General features: G+C 31.9%; 1 protein-coding gene across 2 annotated transcripts in view; it reads left to right on the forward strand.

Moving 5' to 3' along the window:
• The first annotated feature begins 6383 nt into the window (after positions 1-6383).
• The window catches only part of LOC143085035 (uncharacterized), an 87461-nt gene continuing 71879 nt past the window's right edge, over positions 6384-21965 (forward strand). Inside the window, exons 1-4 of one of the 2 annotated variants that reach the window (XM_076261174.1) lie at positions 6384-6489; positions 15429-16059; positions 19138-19196; positions 19230-19254. In XM_076261174.1, coding sequence (XP_076117289.1) covers positions 15430-16059; positions 19138-19196; positions 19230-19254 — 714 coding nt within the window. In that variant the 5' untranslated portion in view covers positions 6384-6489; position 15429. Of the gene's footprint in view, positions 6490-15428; positions 16060-19137; positions 19255-21965 lie in introns of both variants that reach the window. The other variant, XM_076261170.1, reaches the window with a different exon arrangement.

Raw genomic sequence — 21965 nt, forward strand, 5'->3', positions numbered from 1 at the left:
TTTTGTACTGTGTTGTACAATCCAAGATGGCGGTATACCATGAATCTACCTTAAGCCAAATGAATTGATTTTATTGATTTTATTGTTATTATTAACCGGATTTTTGTGACAAAAATGTCGGTTATTGATTTGGGGATGTACGGTGGGCGGCCTGGCAGCAATCGTCAATCAAATGTTGTCCGTGCATTTTCTCATGAACCGTTCAACCAAAGCTTTTTAAAATTTTGATATATTGTTACTGACAACTGAATGAAGGTCAAGTTCCATAATGGCGATTTTTACTCTTACCGTTCAGGAGTTATGGTTCTTGAAAGATTGAAAAATGGAGTTTCCAGTCGTGTCTGTGCATTTACGCATGAACTGTTCTACCAAAGCTTCCCAAATTTTAATATGTTGTTACTGATGACAAAATGGAGGTCAAGTTCAATAATGACGATTTTGACTTTTACCGTTCAGGAGTTATGGTTCTTGAAAGATTGAAAAATGGAGTTTCCAGTCGTGTCCGTGCATTTACGCATGAACTGTTCTACCAAAACTTCCCAAAATTTAATATGATGTTACTGGTGACAAAATAGCGGTCAGGTTCAATAATGACAATTTTGACTTTTACCGTTCAGGAGTTATGTTTCTTGAAAGATTGAAAATTTGTGTTTCCAGTCATGTCCTTGCATTTTCTCATAAACCATTCAACCAAAGCTTTTGAAATTTTTAAATGTTGTTACTGATGACAAAATAGAGGTCAAGTTCAATAATGAAAATTTTGACTTTTACCGTTCAGGTGTTATGGTCTTTGAAAGATTGTAAAATGGTGTTTCCATTCACGTTGTTGCACTTTCTCATGAACCATTCAATCTAAGCTTTTCAAATTTTAATATGTTGATACTGATGACAAAATGGAGGTCAAATTTGATATTGAAGATTTTCACTTTCACCATTCATCTGTAATGGTTCTTGTGATATTGCCAGGACACAAATAAATATTAATAAATCCGGTTTGCTCTTGTTGTGACAGCCTCTTGTCTATTTTTTATTTAGTATGATTCTATATTTGAGTACATATGATATAACAATTCTTGTCCAGGTATATTTGTAAGGAAATAAAGGCAATATATTATAATTTTAATTATTCATTTTAATTAGTTGTTCATAACACAACTTTTGAAATACTATGGTTTATTTTTAGTCCAAAAATGATACCCTTAGCCTTGTGTCGGTTATTGTAAAGAGAGGTATATACTATAAAAATAAGAGCGCGGGACCATGCCCCAAGCTCTTATTGTCATAGTATTTACCTTTCTATACACTATCCAATTTAGCAGATATTTACAACTTGAGTAATCCTGTATTTGTCTATTGATATGTTTTGGCTAACTAGTTCATTTACATAGTTTTGGTATTATACTCACTATTATCATTGTAAGAAATTGACTTCAAAATGAAAAAATTGTAATTGCTGGTGTTAATATGTTTATTGGTATATTTGTATGAAGCTGTGTTTTACTATACATGATAAATTTCAAAACATATAGATAGTTTGCAGTGGCAGATCCCAAAAGAGGGTGGTGGAAAACGCTTATTTTGGGGATGATCAATGCTTTGAATAAGAACATACAGTTGAACCCCTCCCCCTTTATTTTGGGTTGGAACCCCTTTAAAAATGGATGGATCTGCCCCTGGTATGTACCCATAGGTTGTCTAGTATATAGTTTACATGCATGAAATATCTGTCCCTAGACATTAAGCAACCAATAATCAATCCGCTCATGACAATATAGATAAAATTGCTTTTTTTCTCTATGCAAGGTTTCATGGTTCACGATATTTTTGTGTACAAAGTAATTACATTGAAGATTATATAAATGATTACAACTTTAGATGGCATTGTACTCTAATCAATTTATAATGAACTACAATGTAAATTTGTTACTCTTTATTTAATTGAAAGAAACTTTTAATTGTCAAAAACATTTTTGATCCAAAGATTAAATAGTGGGATGTTTAAAAATTATTTTGAAACTAATTACAAACTATTAAGTATATAATATATTTTTCAAAATAGCCAATAGTAATTTGTATTTCAACATCTTGATTACTTATAGGTTAGACTATACTTGGTCATGTTTTAAGCCTCGGTCACACCTTACCGGAAAGCTCGAACGGACGCCTAACGAATAACTTTCTTTCAATCCGTTGATGTCCGTTAGACGTCCGTTCTTATCCGTTAGGCGTCCGTCCATATCCGTTGCGTGTCCGTTAAGCGTCCGTTTTATCCGTTGACGTCCGTTCTGTCCGGTGAAAAATTTTGAGCATGTTCAAAACTTTGAACGGACGTCCAACGGATAAAATGTCCGTTGAACGTCCGTTAGGCGTCCGTTTTGTACGGTACTCGTCCGTTTTGTATCCGTTACGTGTCCGTTATGCATCCGTTGGAGATCTGGTAGACCAATTCACCAACGAACGTCTACCGGACGCCTAACGGACGCCGAACGGACGCCTAACGGATAAAACGGATGTGAAACGTACATTAACGGAAGGATAACGGATAAAACAGATGCCTACTGATATTCTCATAAAACCATGCAAGTACAAAGGTTACAGAGAAGTTGAAAAATAATATACATAAAAAACAAAATATGCATTAGAAATGCATAAAATTCAAAAACACTAGATGTAAAACGGACAAATGCCAATTGAAATTTCGCGTCAGAGATGTCAATATATCGCATGTTAGATTTTTTTTAGTGTCATGACTATTTATTATTTGTGATGGATCTTAGAGTAAGAGCACGTCTTCGCTACCAAGCAGCTCTTATTCAGGCCAGACTCAACTTAAATGTAGCAAATATAAACCTTATAGCTGTCGAAAGGAGAAGACAAATGAGATGGTGGACACGACCATGGCTTAGTCCTGAAAGACGACGCAGTTTTGGTCTATATGACCAACTCATGACCGAACTTAGGCGGGAGGATCGGCATTCCTTTGTACACTTCTTTCGAGTGCCCATAGAGATGTTCGACGAGATATTGCAGCGGGTTGGGCCTCGCAAAGCCAAGCAGAATACCTTTTACAGAAATCCGCTGGAAACAGGACTCAAGTTAGCAATTAAACTTAGACACCTTGCTTCTGGAGCAAAATATCGTAGCATGCAGTACGGATGGTGGAGAGTTCCGCATAACACCACATCCGTTTTCATACCAGAGGTACATAATATAAACAAATTCAGAAAATCAACTTAAACTCTATAAGACTGAATTACCACACTGCTTCTACCTTGATTTTTTTTAATCAGAGGAGCTCTATATTTGCACACATATCATGCTGAACAAGACGCAATACAAAATAAAATCAACTAAACCAGTTAACTCAAAAAGTGATCCTCGTGTGAAGAAATGTAAAAAAAAAAACGGATAAATTGTTCAATTTGTTTGATACGTGTGACCTTGATAACTCTCCTACTGACAAGACTTTCCCAGAAGCAAATATTATAACATATATACTAGATACCATGTCCATCTGACGCGCATTTAATTTTCAGATGGTTTATTTCTTTTAATTTTCAGATGGTTTATTGCCTTTAATTTTTAGATGGTTTATTGCCTTTAATTTTCAGATTATTTTGTTCATCCGTTTTATCCGTTACGCTTCCGTTAGGTGTCCGTTTTATCCGGTACTCGTCCGTTGGATGTACGTTCGACGTCCGTTCTGTCCGGTATGTATCTGTTTCACGTACGTTCAATGTCCGTTGTGTGTCCGTTAGGCATTCGTTACATATCCGTTAGTACACCAACGGACTCCCAACGGATAAATATTTTGTCAACGGATAACTATTTTTTTATCCGTTAGGCGTCCGTTCGAGCTATCCGGTAAGGTGTGACCGAGGCTTTATGAAGATTTAAGCCCAAGTATTGTCTGACCAATTTAGAAAATATTCACATTTTCGAGTGACCTTACAAAACTATCCTTTCCCATTGTAATATATTCAAACCTAAATAAGAGTTCACTTTTTATAATGAACTAAATGTAAAACATAGGTAATCATCATTTCAATGGATGGAATGATATAGCTCTGACATAGTTTGTCAGGACCAATTGGATAAATTGTTTTTCTTCTGCTTCAGGTAACATTTAATACTTATTTATCTTAAGATATTTTTATTTTGAAAAGCAACACAGTATTATATAAATTTCCTTTTTGAAATTTGATTTATTTTTAAAAGTATAATAATCTCTGTATAAATATTTAAATTCAGACCAGTCAACATTAAATGCTTACTTTTGAGAAAGAAACCTTTGCTTTATATATATCAGCAGTCTGGCATTGTTTTGCTGAAAGAAAAAAAAATCCTGAAATGTCAGGTATATAATTTAAATAAATTCTATTTTACCTATATCCTTACCCTAATCGTTTTTTTTTTGTTTATTCTATATATGTGTTCCATTAGAAAATGTATAAAAATTTGCAAAATTTAAAATCTTTAGTTTTAATCATTGCCCTTTCACCTTTAATCAGTAGACTTTTTCACTATGGAAAATGCCTCAGGGAATTGTACACTTCGTTAGTGCAGTTGTTAAAGAGTTCACTTTCATGATAAACTGACAATGACAAGTCATTCATGTATAGCATTTCATAGTACATGGAAAACCATGTACTATGAGAATTGGAGGGTAAAAGACTTACTTTTCATTGGACGAGAAGGGGTGAGTATGTTCTAAGATACAATGAAATCTTACCCTTGTGGTTATTCATGCGTAGTTACTTAGTACACGGAAGTATGTACTATGAAAGATATAAGACAAATTCAAGCAATTTGATTAGACGAAAAGATGTAAGTATGTGCTAAACGAAAAACACACTTTCGAAATAGCGGGTCATCAATGCTCCTCATCAATTAATACTTATTTCGGCTTTTTCAACTTCCATTATTCGAGCGTCACTGATAAGTGTTTAGTTGACGAAACGTTAAACGTGTTAATCCTGAGTTCATTTATGTGTTTATCTTAAATTAGCACATACTTACATCTTCTCGTCCAATCAAATTGCTTGAATTTGCCTTCTAATTTTCATAGTACATACTTTTTCCGTGTACTAAGTAACTTCGCATGAATGACCACAAGGGTAAGATTTCATTGTATTGTAATCAAGATATTAGAACAAAAATTGCTACTGGCTATTTTAAAATAAATTCTGTGTTCCAAATTTAACTAAATAGTTTGTGATTAGTTTTCAAACAGATTTTTAACATCCTACTAATCAATCTTTTGATTTGAATTTTGTTTGGACAATTAAAAAAGGTTCTTTCATTAAAATGAAGAGTAATAATTATGGTGCTTTATACCTTGATTAAAGTACAACTTAATCTTAAATTTGTAATCCTTTATCTTCCCTGCAATTACTTTGTACACAAAAAGAGACAACCATGAATCTTTTGAAGGGAAACTATTAATAAAGCAATTTGATATGTTTAGTCATAAATTGGTCGATAATTGGTTGTCTTATGTCCAGTGACAAATATTTCATGCATATAAACTATCCACTAGACTACCTATGGGTACATACCAGGGGCAGATTCAGGCATTTTAAGAGATGTTTCAACCAAAGATGTGGGAGGGGGATCCAACTGTTTGTACTCATTCAAAAGCATTTTCAAGATAGTTTTAGGTTTTATGTGAAATTAAAAAAAATGTTTTCAAGAATGTAAAGCTTTCACTGCAATTTAAGAATTGCCTGCTCTTGATCAATTCATTTTGTCATCTTACCAAGTAAATAAGTACATGTATAATAAAACAACGCTTTAAATCAATAAACATACTTACACCAGCAGCTACCTTCTTTACATTCTAAAGTCAAGGGCCTTTTGAAATCCCATTTTTACAATGATATTATAGTGAGTAGATTTACAAAACTACGTAAATGAGCTACATCCAGTCAGCCAAAACATATCAGTAGACTAATTACAGGATTACTCAAGTTGTAAATATGTGCTAAATTGGATATTGTATAGAAAGGTATATACTATGAAAATAAGAGCTTGGGGCAAAGCCCCGCGCTCTAATTTTCATAGTATATACCTTTCTATACAATAACCGAGACCTACAATTGTACATATGAATACAAGTTCAAAGCACTTTTAGTTGTGTTGATTGTTCACAGAAATCGAACTTTTATTGTCTTGTCATGAATAGTACAGGATAATCTTTAAGAGTTTTATCCATCAAAAACGAGAGAAATCTAATCATTTAAACATAGTGAATATATTTTACAAAAACCTAAACGTTAAGAACACATGATTAAATTTAAATTGAATGATTGTATGTTAAATTTAGAAAAAATAATCAATACTCATTGAAGTGCGCCTTTTATTTCTTTTTTCAGTTCATATTGATTTAATGTGTGTTTCAAAGATAGTGCATGTACATGTCATTCCCGATTTTATTAGTTTTGTCAGCCATTTATAATTATAACTTTATAAGAGGGAAACAAATGAAGAGTAAGTTTGTTTGAATCTTTGTTTTTATCAATTTATCTTTATATATACATATAGAAGAAACCTTAAAACTGTATATCAATTAAAAATACGGTATATAAATCATATGTGAAACCTGTGATTTGATATATATATATATAGAAAATCATTTTGTAATGCAAGTTAAGTTGCTGAATGCTATCAACAGGGCTATACAGACATCTATTATTGACAAGACTATGACATTGGTATTCGTTGAAAATGAAACGACTGTGAGAGTTGTCTAGTTATTGTTGTATGCCAAAGACTAACTTTTGATTAAATAACATTTTTTGCTTCCAATAATAAGATTGTCATAAAATGTTATTTGATGTGTAGATACATGTAATTATTCTTATAAAAAATAGATTATAGGGTTATTGCATAAATATTGGGGAATATTGTCCCGAGTAGAATTTTATATTGCATGAGCTTGTGAGTGTAATATATGTTCTACAAGGGACAATATTCCTCAATATTCATGCAATAACCCTTTTATTGTATAGCAATATAATATTTGAAGGTCAACATTAGTTTAAACTAAGATTTAAACATTAGTGACGTCATGAATTTTGAAGATTTATTGCACTAGTGCAATATTAGAATTTATTGCACGCTACCTTTTGGTTACGTCCTGTGGGAAATATTAAATTGCTATACAATAAAAGCATGTACTTGTCCAAAATGTTGATTATGTAAACCTCGGCTATAAATTACATAACAATTCGGACACCTAGTAACTATGTCAGAGCCCTTACAATTTTATGAAATAAATATTTCAAGTGGCACATAATTGGTCGACACTAGTATTGCTGATCGAAACCTTTGTCATATATATCTATTTGCAGTTGTAAGTGTGAGAGCTTTTCAGTTGCAAAGCGGCATAATAAGCATTTTATCGACTTTCGATGAATTTTTACCTTTATACTTAAGTTAAAGAATGTTATTAGACATTTAAATAGTATTCCAAGTAACATCATATATAGGGCCGTGCTGACTCCCTTCCTTGTCCTTGCTATAGTGAGAGGTCTGGTTTCTAGTGTAATCACTTGAAAACATAAGCAGATCTCTTAAATGATCGAACAGAAAAATTGGATGTGTAAGACATGAAAGGGGTAGGGATTCTAGTGTAATTCCCAAAATACAGAAAGATGTCTAAAAATGATTCTGTCTGTTTTGTTCAAGCATCGTTGTAAATATAACAGAATTTGATGCGACTGCTATATAAGTGATAGGTTTAGCGCTGTTAAACCAGGTACAATCTACCATTTTCTGCATTTGAAAATGCCTGTACCTAGTCAGTAATATAACAGCTGTTGTTCATTTGTTTGATGTGTTTTATCATTTGATTTTGTCATTTGATTAGGAACTTCCAGTTTGAATTTTCCTCGGAGTTTAGTATTTTTATGATTATACTTTTTTCTCCTTTTTCCTATTTTCAAAAAACAATCAGTAACATATGCATTTTTTATTACATTTAATCTCAAAGTGAATACCACTTGACAAAGTTTATTCATAATTACTACGTGATTCCTGACTTGATAAAAAAAAAAGTCAATGAAAAAGGCAACGTGGTATGGATGCCAAAGAATATACTGTTTATATAGATCAAAGGATAAAGATATGAACAATAACAGCTTGAGAATAATCCATACTGTACAGCATGATATAAAAAGACTCTGCATAGAAAAATGTTAAACAATTAAAAAGAGAAAACCAGTCACATGATTTTTTCATCAAAGAACAAATGATATACTTCAGTGGAGAAAATATTTAATTTGGATTGTGGTCAGATTTTCTTTTAAAAAGTAAAGGTTTCTGACACATAGTGAATGTGTCGAAGATCTTACAAACATAATACGCAATACTGTCAATTCGAGATTTCTTCTCGACACTTTCAAACTTTTGAAATTAGTATTTTTTTTAAAATATATGAACCCTTTGAAAAAATTGCCCACTTTCAATCCAAACATTTTGAAACCACCTTTGTATTAATAACACCAAAACTCAATTCCAGCATCTTCTCTGTAGTATGCAACCTTTTAATACAATTTCAGAGAGATCCATACACTTCATTTCGGAAAACTACATTCATGTTTGTGGCCCTTTTTGACCCCTTGTTCCTTCATTTTTGAAAAAAAAACTCATTCTCAGCCTTCCCTATTTGATAGGAAACCTTTGTGTACAGTGTCTGAGAGATCCACATACATCGTTCGGAAACTACAACAAAAAAATCTTGTTCTTTGTCTTTAAGGTGGTACCCAACACTTTCACTAAAATGAATTTGGCTCGTTTAATTTTCATAAAATTTTGACAAAGTATTTACTTTGACCCTTTGACAAAAATATAAAACGTTCAAAAAAATTTAACCAAGCATCTTATCATAAAAATTACACTGGTTATATAGCAGTTTGACAAACACTGATTTTGATCATTGAAAAACTTAATACTCCCCTAACAACACAACGTAATTAAAACGTTTAGCTGATTTTACAGAGTTATCTCCCTGTAGTGTTAGGTACCTCTTTAAATCCTAAACTGTTGGCACCATAACACCCAATATGAATCCTAACCTTCTACTTGTGGTAATTCAATATTTTGGTACAATTTCAGAGCAATCGAAATACATTTACACAAGTAATTATCCTCAAACTAGACAAAGGCTTAATGTGGGCCCTTTTTCCTAAACGGTTGGGACCATCATCTCCAAAATAAGTCCAAACTTAATTTTTGGGTAATGAACCTACTTAAAAAAATTCATAGAGATCCCTTCATGTAAACTAAAGTTATTGTCCGAAAACGCAATGTGTCTGCGGACGACGCAGACGACGACATTATAGCATTATATGATTCCAAAAACATGTGCGGTCGTATCAAAACCAAGTAGTGCCGAGAGTATTATTGACACTTAATAAGAGCAAATACTGGATTACAGGTTTTGTTCTCAGGGAACAACTTTAAACATTACACTATAGTGATAAAAAATCTTTCAATTATGAAAACTATCAAATTGCCAAGATGTTCCCAAATATTTCTCAAAGGGAACTTAAAATGATTTAAAACTACAATGGATTGTCTGAGTCTTAGGTTAAAAATATTCTACATTTTGTAATTTTAATTGTTGAATAAACGATTAGAGAACCTTTTGAATGCAATTAGTAGTACCTTTTTTGTCGGTCCTACAATTCTTTCGATATCATTTTATATATGTATTACATAGTTCTAAATTTAAAACAGTATTATAATCCTGTTAAATTCTTAAAAGTTATATGATTAGTAAACCCAGGCGTATGTTACTAAAAATAGTTCAGGTAATTTCCCATTTTATGAGTTTTGTCAGCTACGTTTCAAAGTGAAACAAAAAAAAGTAAGTCAATAAAAAAAATGTTATTCGATCATTTTATATAGCGAATATTCCAGTTTATCATATATTTAGTACAAAATACAGCTTTTTTGTATATCTAATAAAGGTTCTTTTTTCCAGTCTGTATCACCTACCCTGTATCGCATACCCCGTATCGCATGGCTAAACCCGTATCGCATACCCCGTATCGCATGGTAAAACCCGGTATCGCATACCTTTTTTTTTTTTTTTTTTTTTTTTTAACTAAAGTCAGTTTTTTAGGAGTTTTTTTTGCTTAAGAATTTTTTTTCTAAAAATAGGTAATTTTTTGGAATGACGTCATTGTTTGGTATGTAACGTCACGTACATCAAGTTTTCATAATTGTACGTGACGTCACGAACATCAAGTTTTTACAACATATTTTTTGGCACACTCAATGCAACTATAAAAAATACAAAACACTTAAATATATACAATAATAAACAAAATATTTTCAAAACAACAGATTGTAAGGTAACCTAGGTGCTTCGTATAAATAATTGAGCAGTTATTTTAAAGCTTTGAAACAAGACAAAAGCAGAACTGAAGGTAACCCAGTGCTATGGATCAGAAAACAGGTCATATACTATAATACTCTTCTGTTGAAATATATGATAAAGCGTATAATACATGGCAAAATCTGTATCACATGCCGTATCACCCTCGATCAATATCATCCCTCGGGCCTAAAGGCCCTCGGGCTGATATTGATGTCTCGGGATGATACGACATATGATACGGATTTTGCCATGTATTATTCTCTATATACTTCTAAGGCAATTCTGATAAAATCTAATAAATATAAATGATATTTGTATCTTCTGAAATAATGTAACAATCGAAAATCATTTGATTAGATGTAATGGCTTTAATCCAAATATAAGGACAAAAATAAAAAAATGTATATTCTAATTCTATGTTTTATAAAAGTTAAATCTTTCAACAAGCACAATCAATAGTTATACATTGTAAAATGATATTAAAATGAAAACTATTATATACGAAACTAAAAAATGCATAAAAATAATACATTCAACAATATGAACTACAATGCCATTTACAATATATGACATTTTGCGCCTTTTTATTCATCAGATAACAGGTTATATGACTTTGTTTTAATGATTTATTATACAACTAAGGATGTGGCAAAACCATTTACTATAAAAATTGGAGGGCAACACACTCACTTTTCATTGGACGGGAAAGGATGAGTATGTTCTAAAATTATCCATACAGATACAAGCTCAAAGCACTTTTACTTTGGTTTATTGTTCACAGAAATCGAACTTTTATTGTCTCGTCATGAATAGTACAGGATAATCTTGAAGGAGTTTTATCCAGCAAAGACGGGGGAAGTATATTTGACGAAAACATAAACGTTTAGAACACATGATTAAATTAGATAATTGAAGTCTTACTGTACCATATTCCAGGATTAAGAATAATAAGAAAAAAACAGAATCGAGAGCGAACTATAATAATTACAACGCTTCTTACAAGAGATAATCACACGGACAATAATATGTCATTATCATGAATATGCGTCATGTATAACAAATATAAATTAAGGTGTTGCAAAATGCCTTGTTTTATATCTCTTACATAAGACTAGAATTATGTAAAGAGTAAATACAGAGACATGCCAAATGGCTATCAAAGTCGGAATATTAAGAAAACTTAATTACGACAACAAAGTACAAAAATCAACGACAAAAACATCTTTAAATCTGCACATGCAAAAGTAAAGATCGAGCAGTAAGAAAAACAGTAAAATTAAAAAAATAATGAAAACCGAGGCAGATTCAAAACGGAAAGTCCTTACTCAAATAGCAAAATCAAACTCATACACATCAAACGGGTGGATAACAACTGTCATATTCCTGACTTGGTACAGTTTTTACGGTAGAGCTATGAATGGGCAACTAGCTTGCGTGAAGTATTGAATCGTTGACATTTGTTTACGTACATAGGTCGTTAAGAAGACATTATTAAATTCAAATTGAATGATTGTATGTTAAATTTAGATATATAATCAATACTCATTGAAGTGTGCCTTTTATTTCTTTGTGTTTTTTTTTGTTTGTTAATTCATGTTGATTTAATGTGTGTTTAAAAGGTAGTTCATGTACATGTCATTTCTGATTTTATTAGTTTTGTCAGTCATTTATAATTAAAAATTTATAAGAGGGAAAGAAATGAAAAGTAAGTTTGTTTAATTTATTACATACATTGTTCTTATCAATTAATCTTTATATATGCATATAGAAGAAACCTTAAAACTGTATATCAATTAAAAAAACGGTATATAATTCATATGTGAAACCTGTGATATATTTAATATAAGATCTGATCTAAGTTGCTGAATGATATCAAAGGGCTATACAGACATCTATTATTGACAAGACTTTGACATTGGTATTCGTAGAAATTGCAACGACTGTGAGAGTTGTCTAGTCAGTGTTGTATGCCAAGGATTAACTTTTGATTAAATAGCATTTTTTGCTTTAAGTAATAAGATTGTCATAAAATGTTATTTGATGTGTAGATACATGTAAGTATTCTTATAAAAATAGATAAGCATGTATTGTGTTACTTGTCCAAAACGTTGCTTATGTAAACCTCAGCTATAAATTACATATCAATTCGGACATTAAGTAACTATGCCAGAGCTCTTACAATTCTATGAAATGAATATTTCAAGTTGCACAGAACTAGTCGACACTAGTATTGCTGATTGAAACCTTTGTCATAGTTGACATATACATATATTTGCAACTGTAAGTTTGAGAGCTTTTCAGTTGCAGTGCGGCATAATAATCATTTTATCGACATTCAACGAAGATAGTAATTTTACATTTAAATGGTAATCCAAGAAACATCATCTTAAGGGCCGTTTAAACCCCCTTCCTTGTCCTTACTACAGTAAGAGGTCGAGTTGCTAGTGTAATCACTAAAAAAGATAAATAGATCTATAATATGATCGAACAGATATATTGCATGTGTAAGAAATCAAAGAGGTAGAGTTTCTAGTGTAATCCCCGAAAAAACATAAAGATGCATACAAATTAATTCTGTCTGTTTTGTTCAAGCATCGAAGTAAATTTAACGGAATTTGATGCGACTGTCATATAAGTGTGAGCTTTAGCGCTGTACAACCAGGTTCAAGCCATCATTTGCTACATTTGAAAATGTCTGTACAGAGTCTGTAATATGACAGTTGTTTTCTATTTGTTTGATGTGTTTTATCATTTGATTTTGCCATTTGATTTTTTTTAATTGTCATCGGAGTTCAGTATTTTTATGATTTAACCTTTTTTTACTTTTTTCTTTTTAAATTAAAAAAAAATCAATAACATATGCAATTTTTATGACATTTAATCACACATTTCTATGTTATAAGTGAATACCAATCGACAAAGTTTATTCATTAATACTACGTAATTCCTGACTTGATACAAATGTTGAAAAGAACAAGGAAATGTGGTATAACTGACAAAGACCATATTATACATATAGGTCAAAGAAAAAAGATATAAACAATAAGACATTAAGAATAGTCCATTATGTACAGCACGATATATAAAGACTCTGCATAGAAAAATGTTTAACAACTAAAAACAGAAAAAACTGACACATGTTTTTTTTAACAAAAAAACAAATAAAATGATTCACTGAACGCAGCCTGGTACTACTGCAGAGGTCCAATCGATGAAAAGTTGGGGAAATTTTGAGAAAATATTCTGACATAAAATGAATGTGTCAAAGATCTTACAAATATGTTGCGCAATACTGTTGAATTTGAGATTTCTTCTCGAAATTTTTGAAAAATTTGAAATTTGTAAAGTTTTGAAAAAATATGAACCCCTGAAGAAATTACCCAACGCCTCCCCCTTTCCAAATTTTTGAATCCACCCTTGTATTGAGTACCCCAACCTCAATCCCAGCCAGCCTTTTCTTTGAGATATGGAACCGTGTTATACAATTTCAGAGAGATCCTTTTATGTTTAAACACAAGTTATCTGGAAACAAGAAACATGCTTGTATTTGACCCTTTTTGGTCCGTAATTCCTGCATTTTTGAAACTATTACCCCAAAACTCAATCTTAGCCTTCCCTATGTGATATGTGGTTTGGACAATGTCAGAGAGATCCATGCACTTAAACACAAGTTATTGTCCGGAAACAACAAAAATGCCTGTTTTTTACCTTTAAATCCTAGACTGTTGGCACAATAACCCCCCCCCAAAAAAAAATCCCAACTATTATTATATTATATAATATTGTATTTATTTAAACATTGTGATTCAATTTCAGAGCAATCGGAATACTTTTAAACAAGTAATTATTCTGAAACCAGAAAAAGGCTTGTTTTGAACCCGTTATTCCTAAGCGGTTGGATTTATTATATCAAAAATAATCCCAACCCTAGAAAAAATAAAGAGATCCTTTCCTTTAAACTAAAGTTATTGTACGGAAACGAAATATGTCGTCGGACTACGATGATTCAGGCAACGACATAATACGATCCCCAAAAAAGTTGCGTCGTATAAAAACCAAGTATTGCAGGCACTATTTAAGAACAAATTCTGGGTTTCAGGTTTTGTTCCTAGGGAACAACTTTAATGATTACACTATAGTGATAAAAAAAATCTTTAAATTATAGAAACTGAATTATAAAATGGCCAAGATGTTATCAAATATTGCTCAAAGAGAATTTACAATGATTAAAAACTACAATCGATTGTCTGAGTCAAAGTTAAACAATATTCTATATTTCGTGTTCATCATGGATGAATACACGATAAAAGAACATTTTGAATACAATTAGTAGTACTTGATTTCGTGTGTCCTACAATTCTTTCGATATCAATTTACATATCTTACATAGTTTTAAATTCAAAACTATTATAATCCAGGTTCATTCTTAAAGTCTGATATTGTTGTTAAACCCAGGTGTATAATGTATGTTACTAAAACAGTGTAGGTAATTTCCCATGTTATGAATATTGTCAGCCATTATACAATGGTTTATTCATAGTGAACCAAAAAAAGTAGGTAAATTAAAAAAACATATTCACTCATTTTATACCTCGAATATTTCTTTATTCTTTTAAGGCAATTCTGATGTTTTTTTTTTTTTTTTTAAATATAAATGATATGTGTATCTTCTGAAATAATATTACAATCTTAAAACAATTGATTAGGAGTAATGGCTTTAAATCAAATATAAGAACACAAATTAAATAATTCATATTTTAATTCAATGTTTTATTAAAGTCTCATGGCTCACCAAGTACAATCAATAGTAATACATTGTAAAGCATAACTCAATACCATGAGAGCCATTCTATACATAATTATAGAAGACAATGAAATGCATAGATATAATACATAAAACAATATAACATAAAATACTATTTACAATATATATAATTCTAGTCCTGTTTGAAATAAAATAACAGGTTATATGATTTTGTTGAAAAGATTTGTAATACAATTAAGGCTGTGGCAAGTCAATATTTTTATCCTGTATTTATAGAATGGACAAAGAAGATAAAAGAAGATACTTTATTGTTGGATCTATTTACTTAGAGGTTGTTACTCCATTGTTTCAACAAAAGTTAGAACAAAAATATGTAGGCCTAAACTTCAGATGTCTGAAGGATTTCCTTGATAGAAAGGCAGTCATCCACATCTTATTTCATCTACGCCATAGAAATGCATGGTGCTGTATAGATAAAGGAAACTGTACCAACCGTGGAGCTCTTCCTCTAAATCATCACCAATGGAAACAACTTTATGCTGAAAATCCAGGGCCTGGTATACACAACTGTTTTTGTAAGTACACAGCCAAGTCAGTCAAACCAGCAGATCTTGATTTGAGTTTGTGTGGTCTTATATTATATAACTGCTGCAATTTGGGACAACTTGATGAAGAAGCAGTCCATATACTCCGACGGAATAAGAATGACTTTCTAAGCCATAACACAACATGTGGTATAACCAAGGATGAGTATGGACCATTGATAGATGAGCTTAAAACCAATATCCTTCAACTTGACCACACCAAAGAAGATGAACTGGCAATAATACAGAGAAGACCCCTGGATGATGCACTGTGTAACAAATACATGACAACACTTCTGGATATCCACGAAATACTTGAAAAGGTATTGTATTATTTCAATGAAATAAACTGTAATTTCAAAGAAATGTCTCGCTATTTGGTAATTTTGATAATGCAAATATTAAAATTAAAATAGCAACATTTTAACATGTAAGTTTTGTAAATATTTCAAGTCAGTGAACCATGACTGTAAGTATATGGCTAACAGATCTTCATGGAAATGAGATGTGCCCAAGATAATACAACTGTATACCAAATACCATTGACTTATCATAAATAGTTCCCTTTTTACCAAACCTCAACATACACAAACTAATGCATGTAAACTAAGCAAAATTCAATGTCAATAAACTATGACCTAGGGAGCAGGGGACAAAAAAAATCCATGGAAATGAGATCTGCCAATGCTAATACAACTGCACACCAAATACTATTGACTTAACATAAATAGTTCCCTTTTTATCAAACCTAAACGCATACATACATGTAACCTAAGGAAACATTTCAAAGTAAAAAAAACAGGACTGAGGGTGTGGGGCCAAAAAATCTCCATTGAAATGAGATATTCCAATGCTTATGCAACTGCATACCAAATACTATTGACTTTAACCAGGCGCGTAGCTCCCTATACGCTAACACGCAGTTGCGTGCACATCGATTTGACATGCAAAAAAAAATGGCAAAATATAAATTTATCTGAATCGAATGTTAAAGGAAACACCTATGTTGTCACTTTTTAAATTGATAACATATCATTAGTTAACGGCATTTGATTTCAAAAAAAAAGTTTCATTGGAGATAATGACAAATTCAGACAGTAACTTGTATCTTTTACAAGATTTGAATTTGTAATAGACATGTAGTTTTGGAGCACATTTTACAGTGAACGGTTCATTAGTTTGGAATGAGATGTACCAATTGGCATAAGAGTTATCAGAACCCTTCGATATCGTTGAAAATATACCCAGGTGATGTGAGAGACACGCTACCAATGCCAATCATCCTACAAACACCCCAATACAGTATTGGAAAGTTTCATTAATGTTTGTGTTCATAGACCATATGATAAGGAAACAGGAGAGTGAAGTCGTGTCTAGTATTATTTTAACGAATTCAATTGGGAGGTCGCTCGATGCCGAACACGAACGATGGTTTATAACATCTCGCGAGTACTACCATGGGGATCTATCAGTGTACTACGTATGTTGAAAACAAATGTACGATCAACAATAAAAAACGACAGTTACTAGCATTACTGCATATTGATCGGGATCTCAGTGTGAATATTGACAAAGTAATAGAGAAGTTTGTTTTTGCCTAATCCCGACTGAAGAGCAGATTTTGGACATTTTTGAGTAAATTCTGTATCGAAATATGTGTTGTTTATTAATTACTCTATTAAGAAGATTTATTAATAGTTTTACATTCATAAGTTTTTTATAAGTCCTATCTAAATATAGCTCCTTTAACCGTCCTATGACCGAAAATCTACATTTTTTTCGCTTCGCTCCGCTCGCCAGTTCTTCCTTGCACATCGTTTCTTTCTAGCTACGCCCCTAACTTATCATAAATAGTTCAGTTTTAACAAACCTTAGTACATACTTATAAATGTAAACTAAGGAAAATTTCAAAGTCAATAGACCATGGCTGAGGAGGCAGGCCAAATAATCGCCATGGAAATGAGAGATATGCCAATGCGTATGCATCTGCATACTAATTATCATCAACTTACCACTAGTTGTTCCTCATAAACTGACCTAATCACAAACTAATACATGAAAAATAAGCAAAATTTCAAAGTGAATAGACCGTAACTGAGGGACAGGGAAAAATAATTTCCATGGTTATGAGATGTGCCAATACTAATACAACTGCATACAAAATATCACTGACTAACCACTAGTTGTTCAACATAAACTAGTCCTAATCACAAACTAATACATTGTTGACGCCCTAATCACCACCGCCATCACCGCTGCCATCACCGCTGCCATCAAGCGAGACAAAAAAGAATAACACAAGAGTGATTATTCTTCATTACTTTGTATGGGAAGGATGGAGATTTAACAAAGAATATGTGGTATGATTGTCAATGAGACAACTCTCCATAAGAGACCAAATGACACAGAAATTAACAACTATAGGTCAAGGTACAGCATTCAAAAATGAGGCATTCAATAACGAGGCATTCAACAATGAGCAAAGCCCATACCACATAGTCAGCTGTAAAAGACACAGAAACAAAATGTAAAGCAATTCAACGAAAAAAAATAACAAACTAATTTATGCACAAGAATGTGTCTCCAGTACATGGATGCCCCATGAAAAGGGGGGGGATCTCTAATTTGGCATTTAAGTTAGAAAGATCATATCATAGGAAACATGTGTACTAAGTTCCAAATTGATTGGATCTGAACTGCACCAAAAACTCCATTGACCAAAAACTTTTAACCTGAAGCAGGACGGATGAACAAATGGATATTCAGATGAACAGAAGCACAGACCAGAAAACATAATGCCTATGCATGGGGCATCAAAAATGAACAAAAATGAAATACGTAATACATCAACAAACGACAACCACTGAATAAAAGGCTCCTGACAGGCACATGCATACAGAATGTGGCAGTGTTAAACATGTTAAAGGGATACCTACCCTTCCCTGACATGGGACAGTGGTGTAACTGTACTACATAAGAACACATGTTATGTATAGTTTAAACCCATATATCTTCATATGCCTGGCACCATTCAGGATGCAGATGGGCAAGGGTAAAACTAAATGCTTCCTTTATTACAACAGAGTCATAAAAAAAGTGCAAACAGTAAATAATAGCCGTACCAGTGAGGAAATTTATGAACAGCATGTGAAATATTGTTGTTGATATAAAACAGACAGTGTAATTATTATAGTTTATCAGTTATTTCATTTACTAAAAGACCATCTCGTGAATTAGTAATGCATAAACTTTAATACACATGAACAAATGGCTTACTTAGATAAATTACCCATATCCTTAATTAGGGTCCAGAATTCATGAAACAGTAAATTTGGATGAGGAAATTTGAGGTTTAAATATTCTTGGTTTAAAAATCATAAGTACACACATTTTAATTTCAGATTGATACCAAAATAGATTCAAGTACAAATCAAATATTAGAAACTGTAAACATGAACAATGCTGGGCTTAAAGCTAAAATACTAGAGAACACTGCTGGGCTTACAGCTAAAATAGAGGTATGTTTAATTTACACATTTCAACACATAAATAAAGATTTCTATGGAATGACAGGACATACAGGTTCAGATATCATTGATTGACGAAAGACAGACAAGACCAAAGAAAATGGACAAACATTGAACCATTTATTTTAATTCATATTTGCATTTTTTAACATACCAATTCACTCAATATTTTGTTTTCCCTTGAATCTAAATAAATTTCATTAAAACAAATAGTTTGAATAATGTTGCTGGGTGTTCCTCTGCACTGAAAACTATCAACACTTAACTAATAAATATAAGTGGTCAATTGCAAAATGTAATAAAATTGTGTTGTTGAAATTACACTTAACTTATCACTTTCCACAAAGAATCCCCTTTTACCATGATTCATGCTTCAGACAGCTGATGACGAATCCCTCTTTTTCTACATTAAAATGTTTTTTTTTTTGTACAAATACACTTGGAATGAATATAGTACACGGTAAGGAATTTGTTTAACCTGAATTAAAATTTTGAAACTTTTCTGTTTTGGTTTAAAAATTACGATTAAAGGTAAAAACATCTAAATTTTTAAAATTTCGTCAAAATAATGCAGAAAATTTGCAAATTTAATTTTTTATGCCGAACAAATCTTTAAAAAACATAAACGAAACTGTTCACATGGTGTAGGTGAATAAAATAAAGACAAAAATAAATGCAGACAAAATTTTATTGATATTTCATATAAAGAAATCTCTCTTGTGTCATAAAAGCCAGGGACGCCATCATCTCTCAGAGTAGCTTTTGGCAGGGCTATTATCGGTGAAAGGGTTAAATGAGTTGTTTTTACAACTTTTCTAGACAATCATTTTTATGAAGAGTTCAAATCAAAATTGTTATACACTTCCGTATCAAACAAATTTTACTTTTAAAAATAATTTCCTTGAAAAAAGACACTTAAAAAAAAAAGGCTAGACAGGAACTGTTCAATAAATTGATTTTATACATTTTGATGTTTAGGGTAAATTTGACATATAGTAATTGCCACTCAGAAATTCACAAAACGGCCAGTTTTTACGCCATTGTAGAGTGAATTTACAGTTACTATAATCGTAAATAAAATTAATTATACTCAGTGCGAATTTTCAAAAAAAATATCTTCATTTTTATACATTCTCATTTTTTAAGGAATTCCTGCAGAGAGTAGTTTGCCAGAGAAAATTTGACAAACAAGGTTTGTATCATATTTCGTTTATAGTGACAAACAAAAAGGTAAAAAATGCTACACAGAAGAACAAGTGTTCAGTATGCTAATGTTTCTTATCGACAACATATTTTTTGAGTTTGGAGGTAGACTTTTCCAACAATTTGTCGGCATTCCTATGAGAACAAACTGTGCGCCTCTTCTTGTCGACCTCTTCATATTTTCATATGAATCGTAGTTCCTCCAAACACTTGTCAAAAACAAGAGGATCAAAGAAGCCAGATTATTTAATTTCACTTTCAGATATATTGATGATGTTCTGACCATAAACAATCCGAACTTTTCTAATTGGGTTCCATTAATATATCCCTCAGAACTAGAGATTAAAGAAACAACAGACACGGCTTCCTCCGCCTCATTTTTAGACTTATATCTCGAATTTGACTTACACAGTCATCTCAGTACCAGAATCTATGACAAACGAGACGATTTTAATTTTGAAATTATAAATTTCTCCCACCTTAGTAGCAATATACTAACTTCACCGGCATATGGGATATATATTTTCCAACTTATTCGATATTCAAGAGCTTGCAGCTTGCAGCTTCTACTCAGACTTTGTAAAACGTCATCAGTGTCTGAGTAGAAAGTTGATGAACCAGGGGTATGTCAAAGTACGTCTCGTCCTTTTTCTAAAAAAAGTTAATCGGAAGGTACCAAGACCTTGTTGATAAATATTCCGTATCAACTTCTCAAATAATAACTTTTACTGTTGAATGGTTTTATGTGATATTCGTTTGACGTGGCTCGGTACTTATACATCTCGTCAATGTGTTTGAATTGGCTTTCATTTTTCAGTGGTTTGTTTTGTATGTGCGACATTTTGTATTTCTTTTGTTCTTATAATGTGACTTTGTACTATATACGTTGAACCACAAACGTCAAAATCATTTAATCGCGTAATGGAATCAACTATTTTTGGATTCTGATGAATTATATACATATACCTTTTGGACTAGTTTAAATCTCGGTCTATTTCTGAAATTCATTCTTACATACTTTTGATTTTTAAACCCTGTATGCTAACATTGCCTATGTAAAATTTTTAAATTGTTTGCATGCACATTGAACGACAAAGTTATGTGACGTATAAAAATTGCTGACGTCACACACTCGAATCAATCAATGTATTCGTAGATAGAAGATGTGTTTAAGTTCTGTTAAATTGTTCCTTTCGAAATTGTTATAATGATGACTGATGTACCCATGTTTTGACTATTTTGTTTAATGTGTCTGTTTCTGTAACTCATCAATTTGAATAAACGAAATTCGATGAGACTGTCATTAAAGTGAGAGGGTTAGCGCTATAGAACCAGGTTTAATCCACCATTTTCTACATTTGAAATGCCTGTACCAAGTGAGGAATATGACAGTTCTTGTCCATTCGTTTTTGATGCGTTTTGTTATTTGATTTTGCCATGTGATTATGAACTTTCCAAATTGATTTTCCTCTAAGTTCGGTATTTTTGTGATTTTTCTT

The sequence above is a fragment of the Mytilus galloprovincialis genome, chromosome 8 (genome assembly GCF_965363235.1).
Source record: "Mytilus galloprovincialis chromosome 8, xbMytGall1.hap1.1, whole genome shotgun sequence".
NCBI classification, from domain to species: Eukaryota; Metazoa; Mollusca; class Bivalvia; order Mytilida; family Mytilidae; genus Mytilus; species Mytilus galloprovincialis.